This window comes from Haliaeetus leucocephalus, unplaced genomic scaffold (genome assembly GCF_000737465.1).
Source record: "Haliaeetus leucocephalus isolate CR32 unplaced genomic scaffold, Haliaeetus_leucocephalus-4.0 Scaffold339, whole genome shotgun sequence".
In the NCBI taxonomy this organism is placed as follows: domain Eukaryota; kingdom Metazoa; phylum Chordata; class Aves; order Accipitriformes; family Accipitridae; genus Haliaeetus; species Haliaeetus leucocephalus.
In genome coordinates this window covers 10,489,044-10,512,555 of record NW_010972775.1, presented here as the reverse complement: position 1 = coordinate 10,512,555, position 23,512 = coordinate 10,489,044, and the positions used below count along the sequence as shown (strand labels likewise).

General features: G+C 41.0%; 1 protein-coding gene across 3 annotated transcripts; it reads right to left on the bottom strand.

Annotated features, from left to right (window-relative positions):
• Nucleotides 1-688: 688 nt before the first annotated feature.
• Nucleotides 689-23,253, bottom strand: TMOD2 (tropomodulin 2 (neuronal)). 3 transcript variants are annotated; one of them, XM_010571838.1, is made up of 10 exons: nucleotides 23,052-23,253; nucleotides 21,099-21,255; nucleotides 9,381-9,503; nucleotides 7,887-7,946; nucleotides 5,547-5,562; nucleotides 4,483-4,627; nucleotides 3,751-3,858; nucleotides 3,338-3,481; nucleotides 2,865-3,009; nucleotides 689-723 (listed from the first exon to the last, which is right to left on the bottom strand). In XM_010571838.1, the coding sequence occupies exons 1-10, from the start codon at nucleotides 23,175-23,177 to the stop codon at nucleotides 689-691; spliced, it is 1,059 nt and encodes a 352-aa protein (XP_010570140.1). In that variant the 5' UTR covers nucleotides 23,178-23,253. The 3 variants fall into 3 exon arrangements, with proteins under 3 accessions (XP_010570140.1, XP_010570141.1, XP_010570142.1); XM_010571839.1 differs by lacking the exon at nucleotides 5,547-5,562 and having other exon boundaries at nucleotides 4,483-4,613; nucleotides 7,860-7,946; XM_010571840.1 differs by lacking the exons at nucleotides 3,751-3,858; nucleotides 5,547-5,562 and having other exon boundaries at nucleotides 4,483-4,613; nucleotides 7,860-7,946.
• Nucleotides 23,254-23,512: the final 259 nt, after the last annotated feature.

The window sequence follows — 23,512 nt, the reverse complement described above, 5'->3', positions numbered from 1 at the left end:
ATCCACCTAACCTAAGCTTATGTAAACAAGTAGGCTTTGACAATGTTTATACGTCTAGGTGTGATCCTGCACTTGGACCTGGACGGGTGGAGACCCAAGAAGGTAGAAGGGCGCTGTACCAATGCGGTTCCAGCTGCCCAGATCCCACTGCAGGGGAGAGGCTTAAGGGTGTGATTCTGCAAACCTATACTGGTATTACTAGTTCCGCTCCTGGGAGCATCCCATTGCAGGATTCGGTTCAGCAGGACTATACACATGTAAGTAAGGATTATTCACAAACATAAGGCATTGCAGAACTTGGCCCTAAAATTTCTATTTTCAGCAGAGAATCCCTTATCCATACACAAGATTATATTTTAACGTATCAACAAGTGTCTAAAATAAGGGTCAATGTCACTATATGTTACTCTCAATAACACAGTTACGATTCTGCATATTGGCTTCAGTTATTGCAAACCATTTTTTTCAGTAAAATCAAACCAACTATGAATCTTTCTCATAAAAATTAAATTAACCGTGAAAGTTAAAAATGAACAGGCTGTGTTTTCAAGGTTAAAAGGAGACATTAACAGAAATGAGCAACTCCCATTGTAATGGTTTTCCAGTGCCTTCCCTTCTGACCAGTGAACACACTGAGATTGCAGTTGTTGGTGGCCTCCGATCTTGCTTTGCATCCTCTACGGTGTGGCTACTGCCGCTCTCCTTCCACCCGCTTTTTACGAACTAGATCAATAAAACAAGAAAAGGGCAGTCAGTATGGCTTTCTTGAGAATCTAAGGACTTCTCTCACTGACACACTCCCTTCCCAGTAACATGAATAGGAAGGAGCTTCTAACAAATACTCAGCAGCATTATGTCCATAAATGTCATAAATAACAGATATCAATGCTAAACAAAACAATTGTATTGAAACTGCACTTTTCTATATCACAGATTGTAGAATTTCACCAAGTGCTCATATCAATACATTTTCTCTAAAAATCAGATTCTGAGCTAAAGGTTTTAGATGATGAAGAAGTCACCACTTCCAATGCTTCCTCCCAATGGCTCCATTTAGATTTTTGTTACGGTTTTATTGTTCTCTTAAAAGCCACTGTGTTCCAGCTAAATCGATACTGGTCTGCTCTAGTCTGCATGGCAGTGCTCTGGATTATTTAAGCACTGGGCATCAAAAATTACTAACTTTTCTAATCGCACAAGTGTATACTAAAGGTAAGCAATAATATCCTTTTAGAAAATAATTTGAAGTACTCATAGGTATTGATATCAGTGAGTACTGGTAACAAGGAAAACATCATATTGAACCTTAAATTATCTGTTTAAACTTCATATGCTCTGATTGCATCAACCATCTGATAGTAAATGAATTAACTCGGGAATCTCACTAGAAACCAAGTAGGTTGAAGTTGCCACTTAGCGAAGCAGAGAGCAATGAGCTTTGTATTACAGGCAGGATTATTTTGACAAGCAGGCCCATGTGAACTTTTACAGCACTTAGGATATGTTACAGCTGATACAGAGTAGGTCTAGTTGGGCAGCATTTGCTACTCCATACCCTAATAAAAATGTATTGAGTCTTCTCTGACTTGGCCAGATAAGATCAGTGAAGTTCTCCTGTTCATGTGATATAAAATTTGGTGTTACATCAAACTGTCATGTCCTTCTTCTGACGTTGAACTGCTGAAGTACAGAACAAAAGCAGTAAAACTGGATGAATGAACGCTTTTGACTATAGAAAGTCAGTAACAACAATACAGAACTACAAACGCCCCATTACTTTACTATCAGGAGGTTTATTTCATAGTGCTTTCTTGGCAAATAGACTGCATTTTCTCAAAGCCTACAATGTAGCATCAGCCATTTGTGTCTGCTTTCAGTGTTTTGTTGCTTCATTTATTTTATTTTATTGAATTCTTTTAGGTATTCTGTCCTACTAAATCTTGAACAAAACCATACAATACAAAAGCAGGAAAATGAAGATTAGGTACAGGACATATGTCTAATGGCAACTGGTTAAATAGCGGAAAAAAAAGGTCTTTCTCTCTTTGTCGGTGGGATGTTTCAAATACCATTCTGGGACACTAACAGTTTCAGGACCAATAGTATATCATTAGAATGCTTAGGTACTGCTAAACATTAATACTGCAAAAAAATAAAAGTATGTGTGAAAGAAATCGGTTCTAGCTCAATTTTTATCTTAGTTCTCACAGAGAGAAACCCAAGCTGAAGCCAGCAAAGGCATCATGGTTTGACACCCCACTTTGAAGTAGAATTGATTAAAAACATACAGTTACTCTTTTTTTTCTTCTTCTTCTTCCTGTAAACTACTCCTGCCTAGTCATCTCCTTCTTATTCTGTGTATTGAGCACACAGGGCAGAGCATGCCACGCTTGGGTAAAACTTGCAAAGCTTTATTGTCTTTGCCTGTACTTGGTCACACAGGCAGGAAAGCCTTTTTTGTTCCCCTGGCTGGGCAGGCTTGGTCTGTCATGGGCAGGGCAAAGAAGCGAGGACTTCTGTGTTCACTGAACAAACAGGATGGGTTTGGCGCTCCACTACTGGCCAGAACAGCCGTCAGGGCAGCTGGGAATTGAGGGCGCTCCATGGAAAAGACTGAAGTAATTCCCCTTCCCAGAAGGAGTGGCAGAAGGAGAAGAAAAATAGTGGCTCCTAATCACAGTAAGACCTTTGCTGTTGTCTACTCTAGAGTCGGTGGAGCTATGCATCACCCCTCACATATAGCAGACTGAATATGTTGTAGAGTTAAAAATTAATCTTATGTACAGACAGGAAGAGTTGTGACTAGGAAGGTCAGGGCTTGGCTCACATAAACAAATTATGAGTAGATGTAGTAGCTATCTTACCCAGATCATTGTTTTTAGTGATAGCTGCTGCTACCCTGGTTCTTGGACCTTGCTTTGTGAACTGGTATCCAAACTTGAGAATCTTGGAGTTCTCCTCCAGCATCTTGGCAATTTCCATCTCTACAGCTGTCCCCAGCTGCTGCCTCTGTTGGTGATGTCGTGAAATGTCCCCAAAAGAAAAGAAAATATTTGTTTTCACATGAGAGAGAAATAAGTGGTTATATTTCAGTACTGTGTTGCAAACTACAAAGAGAATCCTGTCCCTGGAGATTTTGCTCTGGGTTTTATATTTGGCTTTGACCAGTTTTATTTAGAAGTTTTCCACTGTTTGGTTGCCTGGGCTTGGGACGTGAGCTGCAGAATGACTGAGCCACAGAGGTTGCCTTGACATTGCCAGAGCCCTCTAGGAGAACCTTCTGGGAATCCATATAGAAGGGAAACAAAAGCGGACTCACTCAATGCTCTCACTTTACCTGGTTGTCAATTTTAATCTCTGTCAGGGATTCATTCTCTTTCAGTGCATCAATCAGTGCCAAAATACCCGTCCCAGTGATGAAGTTGGACTCTACATTCAGACTCTTCAGTGTTTTGTTCACTTTCAACATATCTGCAAATGCCTGAGAGGTCAGAAAGAGGGAATATGAGATAACGTCTTGAGAGTTTCAGGGAATAAAAGGGGAATCTGCAAAACATAGCTTAGTACCTACAAAGAAATAGAACGTAAATAGACTTAGAAGAACATAGAGGTAGATCAGAAGAGCTTACACTTCTATTTTGCATAGTCCCAGGGAAATTCTGCGAGGGAAAATGAAGAATGCAACCTAAAGCAGACACAGACCTACTTAAAAATTGTTGTGGTTTTTTTCCAAGCAGTGTTTAAACTTACAATAGCTACAGGGTCATTGCTTCGAGTAGCTGCAAGGCTGAATGTCTTCACATGTGTGTTGCTTTCCAAAGCTTTTGCAAATTCTTTCAGTGTTGGAATAGGAATATTCTACAGTAAAAAGATAAATCCAGTACTTAGGAAAAACAGCCACATTGCTAGACATTGATTTTAATTATTATCAAACCGATTAATAGCCACAGTCTACAAAATGAAACATCCCCGATGCTTTTAAGAGTATGTCAGAATGGGCAAAGCATCCTCTGCTTACAGGGGCCTTCGGACACCCGTGGAGGCCTGCGCGAGGATGCAATGTCAGCACTGCCTTTAACTGGGTCAGGCCAAAGCAAGCACGTGACCCATCTCTGAGCTACTTTCCTATTTTGCTGCTGGCTGTTCAGGCTCCGCATGCCAGCTCCTCCTCCATTTGCATGTGTGGGCTAATTGAATCTGGCCGCTGATGATTATATAGTGCCCATGAGATATCTTGCTTTACAGTCTTCTAAAGAAAGGCAGCCAGAGGGAGTCACCCCTTGGGCTTTTAACTGGCATCTAATTCAGTATCAGGCATTGATGACCTTGGAGCCTCTACAACAGTTCCCTCCACACCCCCTTCCTGTGTCCTGCTTTTTCTGAACAGTAAAAAGAGACAAAATTTGAAGATAAAAGGCAAGGGCTTTGGAAAGATTTGAATAAACCCTCCTATGATGACATAAATGAAAACACAGCACCTACCTTTATATTGTTGAGATTAATTTCTATGAGACTAGGATCATTTGCTTTTATCCTTTGTAAACTTGCTTCCACATTGGTCGGATTAGGTGGCTCCTCAAAGATGGGCTTGACCTTTTCACCTTTCACCACATCTGCAACACAAGATCTCATGAAATGTTGACATCAGGAACAGGCATCATCATTTAACAGCCTGGCTTTTCAATTCCCATTTAAGTTTGTACGGTAGCATTCAAGAAAGGGTTTATAGGAACCACAAAACCTGGAAACAGGAGTATTAGCCCCGTTATCCCTGCCATACCCTTTGCACTTTCTGTGCCCCCAGAAGCATGTCACTGGAGGCTGCGGTCACAGAGGCTGGGAAGTATTGTCACAGGCAAATTCCTTTTTAGGTACAGAAGTCCCAGTTCAATTAGTCTGAGCCAAAGCAGTTTTAAAGACCATTGTATAGGATGTAATATACTGCAAGGGTTGCTTTGTTCTTTGTCCAATATCTGTAAAGGAGGGTGTGCTCAGAACTTGCCCATTACATCAGTGAGAAAAATATCCCCGCACCTATGAATAGACTGGGCTAACATAAAGAAACATGATTAGGATGCCCCTCAGTTTCCTCCTCTTGGCTGATGCTATCAGCCCTGCTACAAATTCAATTAGCTCTTGTAAAATTGCAACATCTGCACTTTCTATATAATAAAACTATCAAAGCATGAAAAGCAAGTCCATCTGCCAGCACCAAGATTTATGAAGTCTTTGAGTATTCATGCTCCAAAGAGGTACAGTTTTTAATGCTGGAAGCTATGAGCTATAAATACTCTTAGAGATGCATAAAAATCATAGCTTAGAACACAATTAGTACTTCTAATTCCCACTGTCGCAGTTTAACCCCAGCCAGCAACTAAGCACCACGCAGCTGCTCGCTCACTCCCCCCACCCAGTGGGCTGGGAGAGAGAATCAGAAAAGTAAAACTCGACCATTGAGATAAAGACAGCTTAATAGGACAGAAAAGGAAAGGATAATAATAATAATGATAATAATAATAATATACAAAACAAGTGACGCACAATACAATTGCTCACCACCCGCTGACCAGTGCCCAGCCAATCCCTGAGCCGTGGTGCCCCCACAGCCAGCTTCCCCAGTTTATATACTGGGCATGACATCACATGGTATGGAATATCCCTTTGGCCAGTTTGGCTGTGTCCCCTCCCAACTTCTTGTGCCCCTCCAGCCTTCTTGCTGGCTGGGCATGAGAAGCTGAAAAATCCTTGCCTTAGTCTAAACACTACTTAGCAACAACTGAAAACATCAGTGTGTTATCAACATTCTTCTCATCCTAAATCCAAAACACAGCACTATACCAGCTACTAGAAAGAAAATTAACTCTATCCCAGCCGAAACCAGGAGACCCATGCATGTAGTTGTGGAGATTCATTTATAAGCCCTGACCTCCTAAGCCACTAGAAGCAAGAAGGGAGTATGTTACTAACCACAAGTATGTTTAAACATTTTTCTTTTATGTTGCAAACAGTGAGTGACTTTGAAGACTTGTGCTCAAGTCTCAATATACTCCACATTGCTGTTCAGTGTGACATGTAAAGTTTATACCTTATCACAGGCCAAAATAAAACCAAATATTTTTTTAGCACTCATGCTCTTAGTAGAGATGAAGTCATACACAAACCTTGAACTGGTTTTCACTCTGCTCCCTTTCACCCCAAACTTTTTTTTTTTTTTTTACTAATTCCCTCAGACCTTACATATCCCTGAATAACACTCCAGCCTTCCTAGGGAGTAAGGAATTGGAAACTACTGGTAAAATGCATACAGAGAATTCACCTTGGATGCAAGGATGGAAAGTAAACAAAAAACAGCAAAGCATTTTTTGCACTTGTGGCAACACCCTGCCAAGCTGGGAGCCAGGGAGTGACTTGTACCCTGTCCTCAGGTTAGACGTCACAGTATACTCAGTCTAGAGTTAGCAGTATTTTTCATTTTCTACTTCTTGTTGCTTCCCGTGAGTTTTATCTTGTTCCTTTAATCATGGTGCTGTTTTGCCACATCGATGGGCAACTTTTGAGATGTCCCTCTTTTACTGAAGCATTTCACTTGGCTAAGGAAAGGTATCGCTTTTGGACCAAAGAATACAGTGATGTGATGATGATTTTCTGGTTCTTAAGGCTGTGATTGGAGCATAGTTTAGCTGACTCACATAGCTGACATTTTGACTCAGTACAACAAAAATATTCTGAAATCTATGTGGATTAGTAATGCCTGTTATGAGATAGATGGCAGCTCGCACAGGGCCCTGCTGGGGGGGCTTGCAGAGCTGTCTTAATCATGAGAAAAATGAAGTGACACTGTGTCCTGTCTACTTTCCCACCTCCCCTTTAGTAATGAAGGATGGAAATGAAAGTCCTTGGTAAGGATAGCTGCTGTTCTCATGGCCTTACAAGAAGAAAACATTTTTTGAGTACTGTTTCCCTAAAATGGCATTCCACAATTTTGTCTTAAAAAGCAAAGTTTAGCCCACTTGATACCCCAGAGCTTGGAGGTGATGAGCTCTGGAACAAGGCTTGGCAGCTCTCAAGAAAAACTTGGAATTCAAACGTACCCATTTCTCCTCCCATCCAGCCTCCTGTTGGTTGCTGAGCTAAGATCTGATTCACCAAAGGTCTGTTTATTTAGTGCAAACATTTCTGGATTTGTTTTTAGTAACTACAGCTCTTGGGAGATTTCCTGAACGATTACACTTCCCGTGTCCCTAAGGAACCATGTAACAGGTGCCGTTGGAACACACTGCCACAGGACTAAGGTGGAGGCAGTAGATCGGAGAGAGCAGCCGGGGCAGGAGCACATCCGTGCGGTCTTTGCCTCCCTGCGAATGCGGCTTGACGTGACTCTGGTCACAGATGTGACTCTGCCAGGCGTTCTGCCACATTCAAGCCCTGTGGTTACAAGTTGTTTTCCAGCTGCGTAGATGTAGGTACTCAGGGTGAGATGGCCTGGCCTGCGCTGTGGCCACCTCTTAGCTACAGCTCGCTATGTTTTCTGTTTGCTGCCTAAACTGAAGTGGAATGAAAATACATATGTCTTGGCTTCGTAAATACTCCCATCCTTTCAAGCGCTTCTGCAGAGCCAGATATTGCTCTCTAGGAAAACAAAGCTCCTTAGGAATGAGTTATTTGCATAGTACTGTTGTCATTATAGATAATGAATTTTAAGATTGTGTTTACTTTAAAGAGCTATCCCTCCTGATTAATGAGATCAATCGAGGTAAGACCCAGTTACATTACATTAAATTAGACCAATACACCCAACCTATAGGTGTACAAGTCCCTAAAGATGACATATAGCCCACAAGAGAAATCTGCTTGCTTACTTCTCACGGTTCCTTTTCCATCTTTACTGCGGGCTCCTCCTTCATCAAATTTTGGGTTGTTGACCATGTTGTGCACTCCAAGAACAGCTAAAATGTGTAAATACCAGCAAAAGGATACAATGTTAATGGCAGCAACAAAGAATGCAGAAAAATACCTGCTACAAATTCTAGTTTAGTTCCCCAAACAAAACCCCCTTTATAAAATATTAACTGAGTCATGCTTGCTTATAGGGAGAGTCTTTACAGGTCTAAATACTGGAGATACAGACATTTTTAATAGAGATTTTTGAAGAACTGAATCAACATAGTATGCGTATCACAGAAATGCCAGCTGGAAGGAACTGCTGCGGGTCATCTTGTCCAGCCTCCCCCTCAAGCAGGAGTGTTGCCAACATTAACCAGGTCAGCCATGGCTTTGTCTAGCTGGATCCTGAAAACATCCAGGGATTGAAATCCCACAGTCTCTTTGGGTAACTTGTTTCAGTGCTACACTCCTAGTAATTTTTTTCCCTAATATACAACCTGAACATCTTACTGCTCTTTGTCTGGCATATCCAAGAAGAATTTGACTGTAAATGTGTCTAGCTCAATAAACTGGCATTCACACAGGGGTTTCTTATACAAGCACATGGATGCTAACATGCTTGGGAAAAAAAAATATATATATATATTCCAGGACCTTAAAATAAATAGTAAGGATATAAACTATTATGAGAGAAATGACAAGAGAACCCAAAACTCCGTAACAGAAGCTGCAAAGTTATCTTTTGTGCAAATGAACTTCCACAGTGTCAGAGAATAAATTAGGCTGTGTTTGCTGATACTTCTTCCATAAATTATCTAATTGGACTTTATTCTACAGGATCATGCATTGCATTAATTATAAGTTACTAACTTGATGTAGACTTTTACTTTTATCACCAGTTTTTTCTTATGGAAAATGTATGTTCTGTAAGCAAATGACTCTTTAGTTGCTGTTACAGAGTCTATTTTCAGAACTTTCGGCAGTAGGTGTGCTACTCACTGTTCTCACAGGTCTAATCAGCTGGCAACCAATTTTCTGATTTGAGGGGTTAGATTCCAAATTTCCCCATGGATGCAGAATCTTCACCCATTGCATCCTCTAACAAGTTCATCCTGCCATTTGGGCTGTCAGAGTTGAGAGGAGGTAGCAATAGTATGCTACAAACAATGCGGATGCAGTACGATCAATGGCCTCCACTACAATGCAAGCACCCCAGCCTGCAGTCTACCATCTACCCTTCTTCCCTTCCCCAAATCATGTTAGCTGGTTCATCTTTTCCCCTTGCCTGACACATCAATTATAAGTAGAAGTCAAAAATGCAGTAGCTATCGAGTCATGCTTGAAGTTGTCATGGGCAGTGCGTGGCCCACAGGTTGGCCGCCTGTCTGTATAGTGAAACAGCTATTTCAGAGACGATCACGAGACAGTCCTGGCGGCAGGTCTAGGCAGAGAAGGACTGGACATGTAGGGGGGGTCATACCTATATATTATCTAACCTGCAAGGTCATAGAGCTCGGTATCTGAAGCGCTGGCCAGGGCTTCTTCTAGTTCCGGATCCAGGGTCACTTTCTCTTCTGTACGGGTTTCTGTGGGCTTTTCTTTAGGGATAAATATTTTTCCTAAGAGAAGAAAAAAGCCAGAGTGAGTAATGAATTATTGGAACAACTCACCTGCCTCCTGGCAGTGGGGGTAATAAGTCTGTGACAGTGGAACTGCTTGGAAATGTTATCAAGTGCATATTTTCCTCTTTCTTACTTGATGCTATCCTCCACACCAGGATCTTAAGAAGAGTCTAAAAATAAAAGGTGCAGTCTTCTGCTCCGTCTTGGTGATTGTTAATGAGGAAGGAAGTTTCCTAAAATAAATGCCCAGGAGCAGTCACAGCTGGGATTTTTCTGAAGTTCCTGTGGCCTTAAACAGGCAGAATCAGGTCTACACAAAAAGCTTGCAGAAATTTCATCCTTGTATTTAAATGAGGCACTAGAAGCAGTTAAAACCATTCTACTGCAAGAACCTTTCCGTTTACCAAATTCCATACAAGAGCCTGAGAGCTCAGCAAATCTGTTCTCTTCTAGTAACTCAGTTTAATTCCCAGCACCTCCATGAGTATTTCTCCTCTGTGTCTCCTGATGATCATTCACATAAATAGCCTTGTCCTAATCACCTGTGCAAGCCTGGAAAGTCTGAACTGAACTGAACCACATGTTCCCCAAGAAAGACTCCTGACCTGTTTGCCTCTCTTTGTATACTGCTGTTACACTGGGGTCAGCAGGTGTGTGTGTTTCCATGCAATATTCCCCCAAGACTGAAATGAGGAAACCATAGCATAAATCCAGAAACAACACAAAAAGTCCCACTACTCCGTTAGCCTGCTATTACAGTTAACCGCAGTCGTGTGACGACGGAACTGCCAACGCTTGGAGCGAGGCCCTTCAGATCAGAGCTAGGGCTGCACTTCGGTCACCCGCGCTGCTAGGGCTCTTCTCCCACTCAGTACTTTCCTGCACCAAACCCATACAGTCAGTAATATCGTAGATGATGCCACGTGCAACAGACGGTGTCATTGCTCCCAGAATTCTGTGAATTCCCATGTTCTGCTGTCCACCGTGGAGGAGCTCCCCTCACCTTGTCCCTAACAACTACTTCTCAAGCAGGCTTTAGTTAATCCCATTGTAACGAAGCTGTGACGACCTTTGGATGCAGGTGGCTTTGGCCCACTGTCAATTTTAAATTGTCCTTTTGTGCAGCTCTGTAGACTTTAGATGTAATGCTTGAAGCATATCCTGTGGCTTTCTGAATTGTCTCTAAAATAGTTTAATTTTAACTGTATTAGTGATATTATTTTGTTACCATTAATAAATGCAGTTCTCGTATTCAGTGTTGAATTACAGATGCTTTGCCTCTGGTTTTTCAACACTGTCATCCTTTTGTGGCTTAATTTTTCCCCATTACGGTCCAAAGTATCATTTTCATGTAGATAATACCCAATTCATTTATCTCTTTCATACAAGTTTGTCTACAGCAATTTCTATACTGTCAGCTTCCATGACTGAGGTCACTGAATAAGCTCAGAAAAAAATCTTAATGGAAATTTCTGAAACTCTGGCAAGGTTTACTGAGGCAGGATTTGCATTATTTACCCTAGAGACATTTGTACCAAGGCTAAATAATTTCCGAGTACAAAACTGGACAGAAGGTTATGTAGAAGGCAAAGTTGTATCATATTATGATTCATTTTTCATGCGATATTTTAAGTGAGTAATTTTTTAAGAAGAGGCTTCTAGAAGATAAAAGCCTTTGTGGGCCAGAGGTAAGAATCACTTTAACTTTCACCATACACTCAGTGATGATGTGAATCAGAGACAGCCATCCCAGCAACATCAAACAAAAGTCAAGTGGAAATCCGGGTAGGAAATACTCTGTGAAGATAGATGAGTCATGCTCTCCAGATTTCATAACAGCACAGGTGCTAAGATTTCAGACTCTCTCTGAACTACCACCTAATCTATCTGAAGTGTTGGATGGCAGCTTCCAGACACCACTGACCAAGGCTTAACTTGATGCCATAAGGATAACATATAAGGAAAAAAATTCACGACTGTGTTGGAAGCTAGAAGACCAAAATTAATCAGAATATCTGAGTAAACAATCAATAGTGAGGAGTACTGTCCATAAAATATTTTCCTTTCAGATCCCTAGTGGTTCCACATGAGTTTCAAGTAATCATTAAGTCATTTGAGATCTTGAGAGAATCCTACTTATCTTTATCCTGACTGATAATACTATCCCCTAACAGCTATACTCCACAGAGCCATAGCTTGCGTGAAACACCTCTTGTCAGGCAATAAGTGATTCTTCACGGACCCAAACCCCAGCCACCCCGTTAACAATGGCTGATGGAAGCCTATACTTGCACACATAACACTGTAAGGGGACATAGGACCTCGAGTCTGGTGTACACTGGACACGATACGTAATGCAGTCGGTCCTTCTCTATGGACTTTGGATGCGGGTAGGCCAAGTATCTTGTGTAGCAAGAAATCCAGGGGTAATGGAAACTACTACAGGCTCATACTTTTTCTGTGCAGTTCACATATATAGGAATACAATTTTTAAGCATTTGTTTCAGGCGTACGTAATTCTTGGATGGCAGCCCAAATCTTTTAAAATGTGTATATGACTCCCGATGATAGTTTCATTTAAAGCATTCTTGGCAAAAGTTTTAGCAAAAAAATCTATTATTGGTTATATGAAATATTTAAAGGGGCAAGGTCATGTCAAAGATGGTAATATATATCTTTAATATATGTGGGCCTTGCTGGCATCCAGTGGTGTTTTAAAAATACTCTTTTTTCTGCTATCTAGATAAGAACATTCTTTTGCATTATCCCTATGTGAAGAGATGCTGTAGCATAGCAGATAGAGGTTAGAAGAGCTTATGCATTTAGCACGTTATTAGGAATTCATTAGCTGTTCACCAACTGCAAAACTGTGTGTCTCTGTTTATAGATGGCTGTCAATCAGTTTTCCTTCAGTATTTTAAGGACCGAGTTTAAAGATTCAGGAGTTCCCTCCTAGTCCCACATCCGTACATTGTAAATTCATTATATAGTGCCATCATGGAATTCACTGACAAAATAAAATATGGATTGTGGCTTGCTCGTTTCAATGGTCCAGCTTAAATTTAAAATCTATTATTTGGAAGAAGCCTTGGAAGAATAGTGACATTTTATTATTTTAAAGTGAGATTTATGAAGAAAGGCTGCTGCTCTTGGTGCTCTTTATATTCATACTGTATTTTAGAAGGTACTTTATTATAACATTCTATGTGGTATAATTAATGTTGGCTGTGTCACATTTTGCCTCCAGAATATGCTAATGCTCTGCGCTAAGTCTTAATAGTAATAGCTTATCTTTCTACCAATGAAAAACACAGTGACAAAAGTTACGTTTATACATATCATACTTAAGCTACATCAGTGTTAACAACACAAAGATAACCACATTTATGTACAAAAATAACATATTATTGTGTTTAACTGCAAAACAAAATTAAATTCCAGTAAAAAAAAAAAAAAGTAAGCATTAAAATATCGCTTTGTTTTTACACATGCATAGAAACCCAAAATGTCTGGAATTCAAAGTGCTTTTTTCAACATGAAATTTTAAGCGTAAATCAATGCAATTCTCCCCTTCTTTCTGTCAAACTGGGATAAGTGCCTGGGGTGATCTGGATGACGACTGAGGCAGCTTATTATAACCCAGGGACTTTCTGACTGTGAGTGCACTGAGTGGAGATTTGTCCTGGCTCAGTCTAACAGCAGACCTATTCCTTTTCACACATGCAAAACTTCTATTCAAACTGAAATATGATATAGTTCACGTTTTACTCAAAAGAGGCTCGGGGAAAAGATCCATTGAAAACCAGAGAGAAGAAGGATTCACTAAAAAGGACTACAGAGAGACAGAAACGTAGAGTGAGATAAAAGGAAAACAAATTCTATGAAAAAAAAGAAATACCTTGGGTAGAGTCATAAAACCATAGACATAATTTTGCCACTTGGTTTCAGCAAGCTCTGATTTCCTGCATTATGCAAATGCCCGCATCAAAGCAATGTCAAAGTAAAGCAAGGAAATGAGATGTATCCCTAACTTCATCTCCTTATACAATAATAGTTAACTACATAGCCACATAGGCACATATATAGCAAAATGTATTAATTAAGCAGGGAACTACTTCAAGTGTATTTTTTCTGAAGTAATTTTATTTGTTTATTGTTATATAAGGGGAAAAAGAAAAAAAAGAAATTTGAATAGCATAATTGGTAGGATTTTACTAGGGTGTCCAATCTAAAACACACTTTAAGGATTTCATCTTCATTTATACTTTACAGTATTTGGAACATCATTTCTGGTATGTCTTCTCTCTGCCTTCCTTCTTATCTCACTAGACTTTTGTCAATAAATATAAATTGCCACCATCTTTATTTAGTATAAATACTTAGTATTTATTCCCACCTTGTACAAGCTAAAACTCAACAAAGCACAGAGCAATGGGAAATAAACCCATTTATCCTAGCTGTAAAAACGTCCTCTTATTTAACATCAGTTTTATTAAGGATAGTTGATTTTATAATACAAATGCATTTTCTGCCATAATTGTAAAACAATAATGTACTTTCTTTTCCTATAAACTCTAGTTCAGATTATTGTACTTTCAAGAAAATATCTGGTTACGCTTATTACTTCTTACTTTTCAATGAATCACTGACTACAGTAAGTGCCTGTTTATTCTCAATTACAGAATGCTACACTGACCTTAGAAGTGAAATTCAATAATCTTGGAAATATGCCTTGCATAAATCACAGGCACCTGATTCACTTTTTCCATTTTGCACTATTCTTTTCTTTTGAGGCTTGCTTAAACTCCTCCCTACAAATAGTCTATGAAAATGGAGCTAAATTAGTTCTTATCAGGAATAAATTTGTATTATGAAGAAGAAAACAGGCCAAGTTCAAATAAGTGTGAAGCTGAAAGCTAGTAGCAATTAAAATGCAGTTATCATAATTGCTGCTGTCCTGTTACTCCTGGATTAGTGTCTGCATGTTCTATGCCTTATAAATTATGATAACAGAATAGGAAGGTTGCAAAGTTAAGCTTTCCGAAGTTATTAAATCTGTTGTGCATATAGACAAAGAGTGAAGTTAAATTGCACCAACGCCTTTGACTTTGATTGGCGTGCTGTGATTCTGCCGTCTTAGCGATACCCCTTAAAGAGTTCTTCTGAAAAGATACTTTCTCAAACAAAAATAAACAAAAGCCAGCCTATGATCTTTAAAACAGAAAGAAGCCCAGAATTTGATCAGACCCTCAGATGGCTTATCACAACAGTTAGGATCCCTGTAGTCCTACAGCAGCCCTCTGGATTACCACCTGGATTGACCTGCTTCACCAACACAGCAAAGCTCTTACGTCTGATGTGGAAGAGCAGCAGAGGAGGGAGAGAGTCAAGCTGTGCTGCTGGGCTCCAGGTTCTCAGGGACACCAAAGGACCCTGAAACCTGGGCAGAGCCAGATGCCGCACTAGTTGTGTTCCTCTCTGGCCTCTCTTCTCCCATCCCACGTACCCTTTTCCCCTGGTCCTTTCCTCGTTGTCCCCTGTGCCGTCCCCATCCCCTGTGTCTCCTGGTTTTGCACATCTTTGAACCCCGACCCTTCCCACCACCTCCTCTCCCTCTGCTCTCTCCTCCTGACCACAGCTCCCTCCACAAAGCTGCCACGTCCAGTCCTTCATCCTGGACACGGTCACACAGCTCCTCGAAAACCAGTCCCTCCATCTCTCCGCACCAGCCTTTCTGCTGGCTGTTTACTGTTTTTTCTCCTCCTTTACAGTGCCCTTACAAAGCGAGGGGAGCTCTGTCAGAGCAGGAGAGAGTCTCCCTGCCCTTGGTTCTGGCGTGGCAGTGGCCCCTCGGATGAGCCATTTCCAAGAGCATCCCTCACAGCCCACGCACCCTCCAGCCAGCCACGCCGGGGCTCGGCGGGCACCGCTGCGCTGTCTGCACATGCAGGCAGAAGCTCTGACGGCACGAGCGATACTCACTGCAGGGGGAATGTTTGGAGAACGCTATAATAAACTGCATGTACAAGAAAGTGCAATATTTTGAAGATGCCAGATTCAAGTGTATTTCCCTGGGGATTGCAAAGGGCATACATTTCAAGTCCCCTCTTCAAAGCATGGAGGCACCGCAGCTCATAAAAAAACAGCTGGAAAAATTTACTTTAGATGGCTAAACCAATGTGTTTTCTCCTAATCTTGTTCTTGGAAGCAGCCAAGTCCTTTTTTGCTGACACTTTCCAAAAATTCAGCCCGAGGCAGACTCTCAGCATGGGAAATTTCAGCGTGAACTGTGCAAGTTTGGCAAAGTCATGAGCAGCTAAAACAGGGTCTTACAAAAGCATGCAGTGAAAGGCACTGGCTAGGAGCATTACTGTTAGCAACTGCGGCACCTTCAGTGCTTTAAGAGACAAACATCGGTTCTAAATTTAAGCCTGGAAAAACAGGAAAAAGGTGGCAAAAATTTAAACAAACCATTTCAGCATTGGGGGTGAAAAGACTGCCTTTGTCAGTCCAAGAAAGATACTGTGTCTCTAAACTAAACCCTAACTTTTTTATATAGAGTCTGTTAGAGAAACTGGAATTGGAACTCATTAGCATCTACTCTATTACTTTGACCTTCTGAAAATTACTGTCATTATTACTAGTGCTGTGTATTGATACTCTTCTTGGCACAGCACAACATGCAAGATAGATGGTCTTTGCCAGAGCAACTGAAAACAGGGGTTTGCCCAAAAGTTCTCTGGTTTAATCATCTTTATTTTCTTCCTTTTCCCTTTTATCAGTTGGCTAAAAATGTCAGCATTTAATCACATACAAACGTGTTCCACTTCCCTTTCCAGCCACAAATAATAACAGCCCAATCCACTGGAGTTTTTCCATGACTCTGAGGAGAACTGGATCAGATCCAAGATGAAATGGTTTGGCAAGGAGCAGAAGACCTTGTAGAAAACAGGGATAATGGTGAAGGGTTGAAACAGCCATCTTTATAGCAATTAAAAATGGCACGGCCAACTTTTCATATCTAAGGATATTTCACAACAGAACTTTTTTCAATTATGTTTCATTAGTACCATGTAGTTAAGAGAACCACTGCAACAAAGCAGAAACAGAAATGTTGTTAATAGTTTATGTTTTTATTACAGTAGTACTCAGATCTTAACTGAGATCAGATGTACATACCACATTCAGTAAGAGAAAACATGCAGCATTGACGTTGCTCTTTAATATTTTGTGCCTGCATTGCCCCTTACTTTCTGCACCTTTTCTTTTTATTCGTGGACCTTTCATGAACTTGAAAATGATACAGAAAAGGCTTCACAGTGATCAAAGTGTGATAACTGGCTGTTCCAGCTATACGTGTTAAATGCAGCAGGTCGGTCTAAGTAACTTCTGTAGTTCATCAGGTTCTGCGTAAGGATTTCTAGAATATGTATCCTAAGTAGGAACTAATCCAAAAATACATAAACACTTATAAACTGCCAATCACTATGGCTACAATTATCAGCCCTAACTCCCTAAACCTCCATTGCTCATTAATAACGAACCCCCTGTTTGTGGGAATGGCTGATTAATGGCTGTGTTGCACAAGAGTTCCTGAAAGCCACCAGATCGTTTCCATACCACAGTGGGAGCAAACACTCACCACGGGGACGTTCAAATGAAGCACCCACCCCTGACTCGTGTTAGGGAGGACGCGGGGTAAAGCAGTATGAAAAAATTGCTTGGTGGCCAGTTTGGGTGTGCGCCTGTCCAGCTGTGACCGTTCTGGCCCTGGTTCAGCGCAAAACTTGGGTTTTCATTGAAATTTGAGACCTATCCCATACAGGCTTAAAACCTTTTTTTTTGCACAGCAATTAGTGTAGTACATTAACAAGCTGAAATACGGCAGAGGGCCAAAACCCTAATGCATGCCATACATTTGATCGGTTTTGCCAAACATTTCCAACCTCTCAAAACCACGATTACAATCAAAAACAAGGCAATTCCCTGCACAATCAGCCCCCCACCTTGAGCTCATATTTAACATTTCCTGTGTTTTAACCACTCTGAATATCCCTGTCAGCTCTGGAATTTGTTTTGGCTTGTTTTCTAGCACAATCAAAACCTTATGGTTGTGTGTTCAGCACATAGAGATCAATGTAGGCAACTGAATTTTGTCCTTCAGCAGCTGCTCAGTATTGCTTTTTGGTCGAGAACTCTCTAATAAAACATTAACAACAAAAAAAGAGAGGCAGAGAGAGTAGATACATCATTATTTTTTATCACAGACTATTCTGGAAGGAGGATATTTTAAACACTACCTTCTTTTCGGCTCATTACTGAATTTTCAAGTCAGTACCAGCTTTGCACGATAAATGTAGGAGCTGGTAGAAATGTCACTTAACATTTGGTAGAAGCATCCCACTTTCTAAATTTGAAAAAATAAATGCTTTCCCAGCGGCAGACAAATATCAAAGTACAAAACACTGACAAAAGCTTAAACAACACTTGACATATTCTAATCCTACTAACACACAAATATTCTCAGGCGGTAAGTAGTGCCAAATGGTACATTGGCATCAACACCTCCCATTTCTAATTATACACAACTGGATGCACTTTAGAGCTGCCCCAGAACTTAACTTTTAACTAGCAGAATTAGTGTAAAGTTAATTTGGGGCTATTGACAGTGTGGCTACATTACAGTGCTGCTATAATGTAAAGAAATCATTTAACAGGCATCTATATAATATAATCATATAAATATTTACCAATCTGTAAATACACCTTGGAGACCACCAACATGCAGAAGGTGAGGAATAAGCTTTTCCTCAAGAGATATCCTTCTTTAGTTTCTTTTGAGGATGCATTTTAAAAATGTAAATTATTTACCCTGAACTAATTACTAAGCTTTGGAAGAATACTAATTATTCTCTAATTAAAGTGACTTCAAATCTAGCATGTAGTATCATATCTTGGAAATGTCTTTGCAGGATTGCTTTATTTCCTTGCACAGAAAACATCTTATAAATGCAAATCAAGTAATTAATATTTTAATACAGTCATTCTGTTACTGTTTTTTTCAATTGACAGTGTCAAAATAAGTAATGCTGCAGTTACAAGCACAGATTCTAGGATCCAGAGCCAGCCACACATGGCCTTTGTGCAACATTCATCACGTTTCACCAGATTCGCCCAATTAGCAGGATTATCGTACAATTCACGGGAAGATTTCGGTACATTTGGCAGATGGAGACTTCAGTCATATGGTTTTTGAGGCTCAGATTCTGCATGAAGTCTCTGCAGTGCAGAGCAAGAGGGGAGGAGAACAAGAAAAGGAGGCAGCGAAGCCCCGTGCTTGCAGTCTGGTGGTCTTTCTGTAGGACACTTCCTACCAAGCAAGCCAGGGGCAGCCGCAGAGTCACTCAAGTACCAATTGGGGATATGCCAAGCTCAAAAAAGCCAGATTCTTTCTCAAAGCCACTTCCCTTAAAGCAGCACAAAAATGACACTGTGCAGTCCAACCACTTCTCAATGTTCAAGGTACTGGACTTCAGCAGATCTCAGATTAATTCAGTTATTTCTAATATTAACAGAAAAACAAAGGGTATTTTCATGGCATTTGGCCTTTGACTTCAAAGAAAATTTAGTAGAATTCTTTGCATTTAGATTATAATTGTAAAATGACTGCAGAAATCACAGAACATGCGGTTGTTTTCATTTGATTTAATCTGCTAAAGCCAATACTGAGGGTTTGTCAGGAACTGGTGTCATACAAGGAACAGGAGAAATTAAGGGAATAATTCCTTTAGCCTAAAATGCTGTCATAACCTCATAATTGTGATAATTCTTTAAATTGTAATTCTGAAGTAAATGATCACAGTGAATCAAAAGTCAAAATAAGAATAGCTTTAAATGCTAGCATGGCTGAATTCACTCTGTGCCGAGGGAAAAGTGAAATGTGTGGTTATTTGTGTGTGTAAAGCAGTGGTATTTCCACACCAGAGACACCAGGAATTAATAAGCAGCACTAATAAGCACTTTAAGGGCATCTGGAAGCAAACGTAGGAATAATACTGCTTTAGCCTCATCAAAAGAAAACCGAAATAGAATAAACAGGCCAGTTCGTACAATAACACTGTCAGGGACAACACAGGGATTAGTTTTGTACAGATCAAGCGCCACTCCTATGGGTATATGCGATTCCACGCACCGCTAATTTTTTGTGTACTTATGTTTCAGGCATGTTTGGAGATCTCTGACATGACCACAGTGCAAAATGCAAAGTCTTAGCCCTAAGTCAGTAAATATCAGCACGATGAGACCTGACAGAAGGTGTTGGTATGCAGACCTGCAAGTGCTAACTTGTACTGCTCTAACACAGTGGTCTGTAGGAGACTGGAAACAATTGGTAATGAATCCATACTACAATAAGCCATTTCCCTTTCTGTACAGGATGTGCTTGATCACCCCTGCTACCAACAGGATCACTGGAGTGTCACTGCATTTCAGTGGGCTCAGAATCAACCCTGTGAATAGCAGTAAGCGCAAGTTATGATGGAGGAAAAGTAGGTTAAAGAATATGCTGCATCATATAGCATCAATCAGATCTAGCTGAAAAATGTCTCATTTGTCTGAAGCCACTGTTTCAAAGACTGAGAACACAATGTAATGATAGTAACCACTCTTGGCCTGCAAATAACTTTATATACCTTTGGTAATGATACATAAAGTAAAAAATGCTGCCTTCGACTTTCTCGAAATACCTGCTTTCCCTTAAGCCGATCCCACTGAAATAATGGCAAATTCATTAGAAGGCCAGAAATGGACCCATAGTAAGTTCCTTCTTGAATGAAAGGGTGGCCTGAGGTAGGCATTTTTATCCACTTTATATAAATGAGGAAAAGGAGATAATGGTGCTAAAGGAACATTGTTTGCTTAAAAATATGACTCTTCCTGCCCTAAGGTTATCCTGTGAATGATTAGAATTAGGTTTTCCTGTTTTTCCCTTTTTCTCCTGTAGCTGTAGGACAAGGGGAAGCAGAGACACTGTCCGCATGAATAGCACTGCCAGATGTGCTAGTAAACAAGTGGAAAAATACTTATTTTTTGTAAGTGTATTCCCTGAGCTATTATTTACAGGAACTGTAGGCAATACTTACTTAGAAAGGCATTTATACGTTTCCTCCTAAACACCTCCCCCACTGCAGTACCCTTGCATGGGCCTAATGTTTAATGTGGGAATAGTCCCAGCGAGGTTAGCGAGGCCACCTTTGTCCACGCTTGACTGCAAATAGGGGCATTTGCTGATCTGGGAGCTGGTGACCGAGCCCTTTGCTGGACTGGCGCCCGTGCGTTCCCATACCCACCCACGGGCCTGATCAAACCTGCCGTTATGACTCCGGAGTAGCAAGGCAGACCACTACGCGGCAGATGAAACCACCCCCTCGTCTCCTGCTACGACGGCTCTAGACCTGACTCCTGAGCTTCGCCCTCCACAGGAACAGCCTGCGCCTCTTTCGTCCCAGCGTATTCCACAAAAAGGGCAGGCAGCGGCGGGTGCCTGCACCCAGGCAGTCCGTCACTCAACACCGACACAAAGAAGGACGGTACCTTTCTTTTCCCCGGTAAATGGTACAAAGTCTTCTCTGTCTTTGTGCTCAAGCGCTTGCTTCTCCAAGTACGAGAGCAGGCGTTCTCTGTCAAAAGGCCCCGTGGCAGGTTTAGTGGTCTGGTCCTTTTGCCGAAATCCCGCTGGAAGCAAGGCATTCTGTGAAAGGGAGGGAGGCATGTAAAGCAGATGAGGCAGTTTCATATGGTGTTCCAAATTTCATTTCAATGTCCTTGGTTTTTAAGTGAAATCATTCTTTGCACGTTACTTCACATAATGCTCTTCCGTGGCAGCAATAACACACATTACCTAAACGTGACCGTTAAAACCAGTATATCTGTCAGGCTTCTTGACTGTACCACCTATTAATATTTTTATTAACCATATTTACAATCACAGCACCAAAGAACTAAGCAAGATCAGAACCCTTTGTGTTACGCATATTATAACCACAGAGTTTGCAGTCCAGGTAAATAGACCAGGATGAGTTTTCTATACATTTTCTTCTCTTCATTTACTCTTTTGCTTCCCCATTTTTCTCTCTCTCTTTTCATTTTTTAAAAAATTCCTTTCGTTCTAATGCAGATGTCTCTTGGACTTGAGAAATGAATGGCATGCACAGAAAGTAATTGGTGAATGATGTGGACTTCAGTCATCTGGAGTATGCAGGCAGCGAGCAGACGAAGCCGCACTTTAAACATGGAGCTGTGTGACCATGTCACTGCATCTGCATCCCATAATATAGGAAGATGCATAAGGCTCCTACATTTCAGTCCAGGAAATCCCAGAAAGGAATACAGGTACGCGGCCTCTGCAGTGCACGTGGAGTAAAGCCAACATGTTGAAGATGCCGCAGAGTACTGCAGAAACACTTCATCGTTGGCCAGAACGTGCACAGTAAATCTGACCCATGGCAAATATCCAGCGAATTCTGAGCACAGCCAGTGAACTCAAGTCACTAGACATTTCATCTATGCATGTGCAAATGTGCCCAGAGCGCTACAAATTTACTCCACGTATGTAGCCTGACTCCAAATGCACTGTGGCCTGTTTTGTTTGTTGTGTTTGGTTTGGTTTTTTTAATGCCCTGTGTCTCCATCTGAGATGCCAGATACCTGCAAATGCCAGAAAATGCACTGTAGAAGTGGTAGTAGTGAGGGAAGTGGCAACATGGAGGGAGAGAACGGTAAAGACCACCCTTGACTTCCAGCTAAATTTGTGCTATAGAACTAGAAGCTATAAATCTATTGTGTTTTTTCAAATTTATTTTGTCTCCAGAGCGAACAGATTTTATCTGCCAGTTTACCTGCCAGTTTTCAAACTCCTACATCAGTCTGGAAGGTTTTGGGGCAGTTACAGTCAGAACTCCCATCCAGCACGCTTGTGACTGTAACCTTGTTATTGTAGGACCAAGTGGTTCCCAGGCCAGAGATCTTTAAATTCTTTGTGAGAGTGTCTTCAAATATCCAAATTATCCTTGCTCTCTAGAAAATGACAGTTGTGTAGCTGAATCTTATTTTTTCTCAATCATGCCTAAATATATTCTCTTCAGCTAAAAATATCTGCGCTGAATGACACAGTCAACAGATTTCAGAAGTTCAAAAGATCTGATCTTCACAAACACACATTATGTTTGTTTGTTTATTGCTGTGCTCAGAAATAGCAGCCATAAAAATCTTCTCATCGTGCTGCAGTGTACAAACATGATTAAAGATTTAGACTGCAGACAAGCTCATGTCTAAATAGACAAGGGATAGAGAAAGGGCACCGTGACTGGTACAAAAGCAAGTAGCACATCACGGCAGGAATAAAACCAAAATGTCCCTAGCTGGGCTGCTCATACTCTAGGGTACACTGCCTCTACTGTAACGGAATCCAAATATAAAATGCTGCAGTATGTGACATTTATAATAGGCCGCTTTTGAACTATGATGCCCCTGGCCCCCATCACTAACCTCAGGATCGAGGTCATCGAGAACATGTTCTAGCTGTTTCAGTTCATCCTCTGAGAGTTTGCTGAGTATTTCATCTTCATTGATATTCTTATATTTCTCCAACTCTTTTCGGAAGGGCAGAGACATGGCTCCTGCTGCACTGCTCGACTGATGCCGCTCGTCAAGACTCCAACCATCCAGGAGTACTGAGCTTCTTGCAGCTTGGCTCACTGTTAACAATAAAGCATTATGAGTATCTCCGTTTAGCTGACATAGTCCTAGAAAGCCCTCATGCTGAGAATCACATTTACACTTTGTTAATGAAAACAAAGCAGCAAGATGTCCTGGCTCAGCGGAGGGGCTGTGGGAAGCGCTGGGGCTGCCTGTGCAGCAGTAGCCAAGGAATAGCAAGGAGGGGTACAGAACGCTTGGGAACCTCGTGGGTGCAGTGGCAAAGAGAAGCTTTGAGACACAGATAAGAA

What these genes read in the sequence shown, in the direction of transcription:
- TMOD2 (XM_010571838.1), bottom strand. Translation starts at nt 23,177, where the DNA reads ATGTCTCTGCCCTTCCGAAAAGAGTTGGAGAAATATAAGAATATCAAT. An exon ending in TTAATCTCAACAATATAAAG is followed by an intron (nt 3,859 to 4,482) that starts GTAGGTGCTGTG and finishes TTTTTACTGTAG; the next exon opens with AATATTCCTATTCCAACACT. An exon ending in CACTAAAAACAATGATCTGG is followed by an intron (nt 724 to 2,864) that starts GTAAGATAGCTA and finishes TTATTGATCTAG; the next exon opens with TTCGTAAAAAGCGGGTGGAA.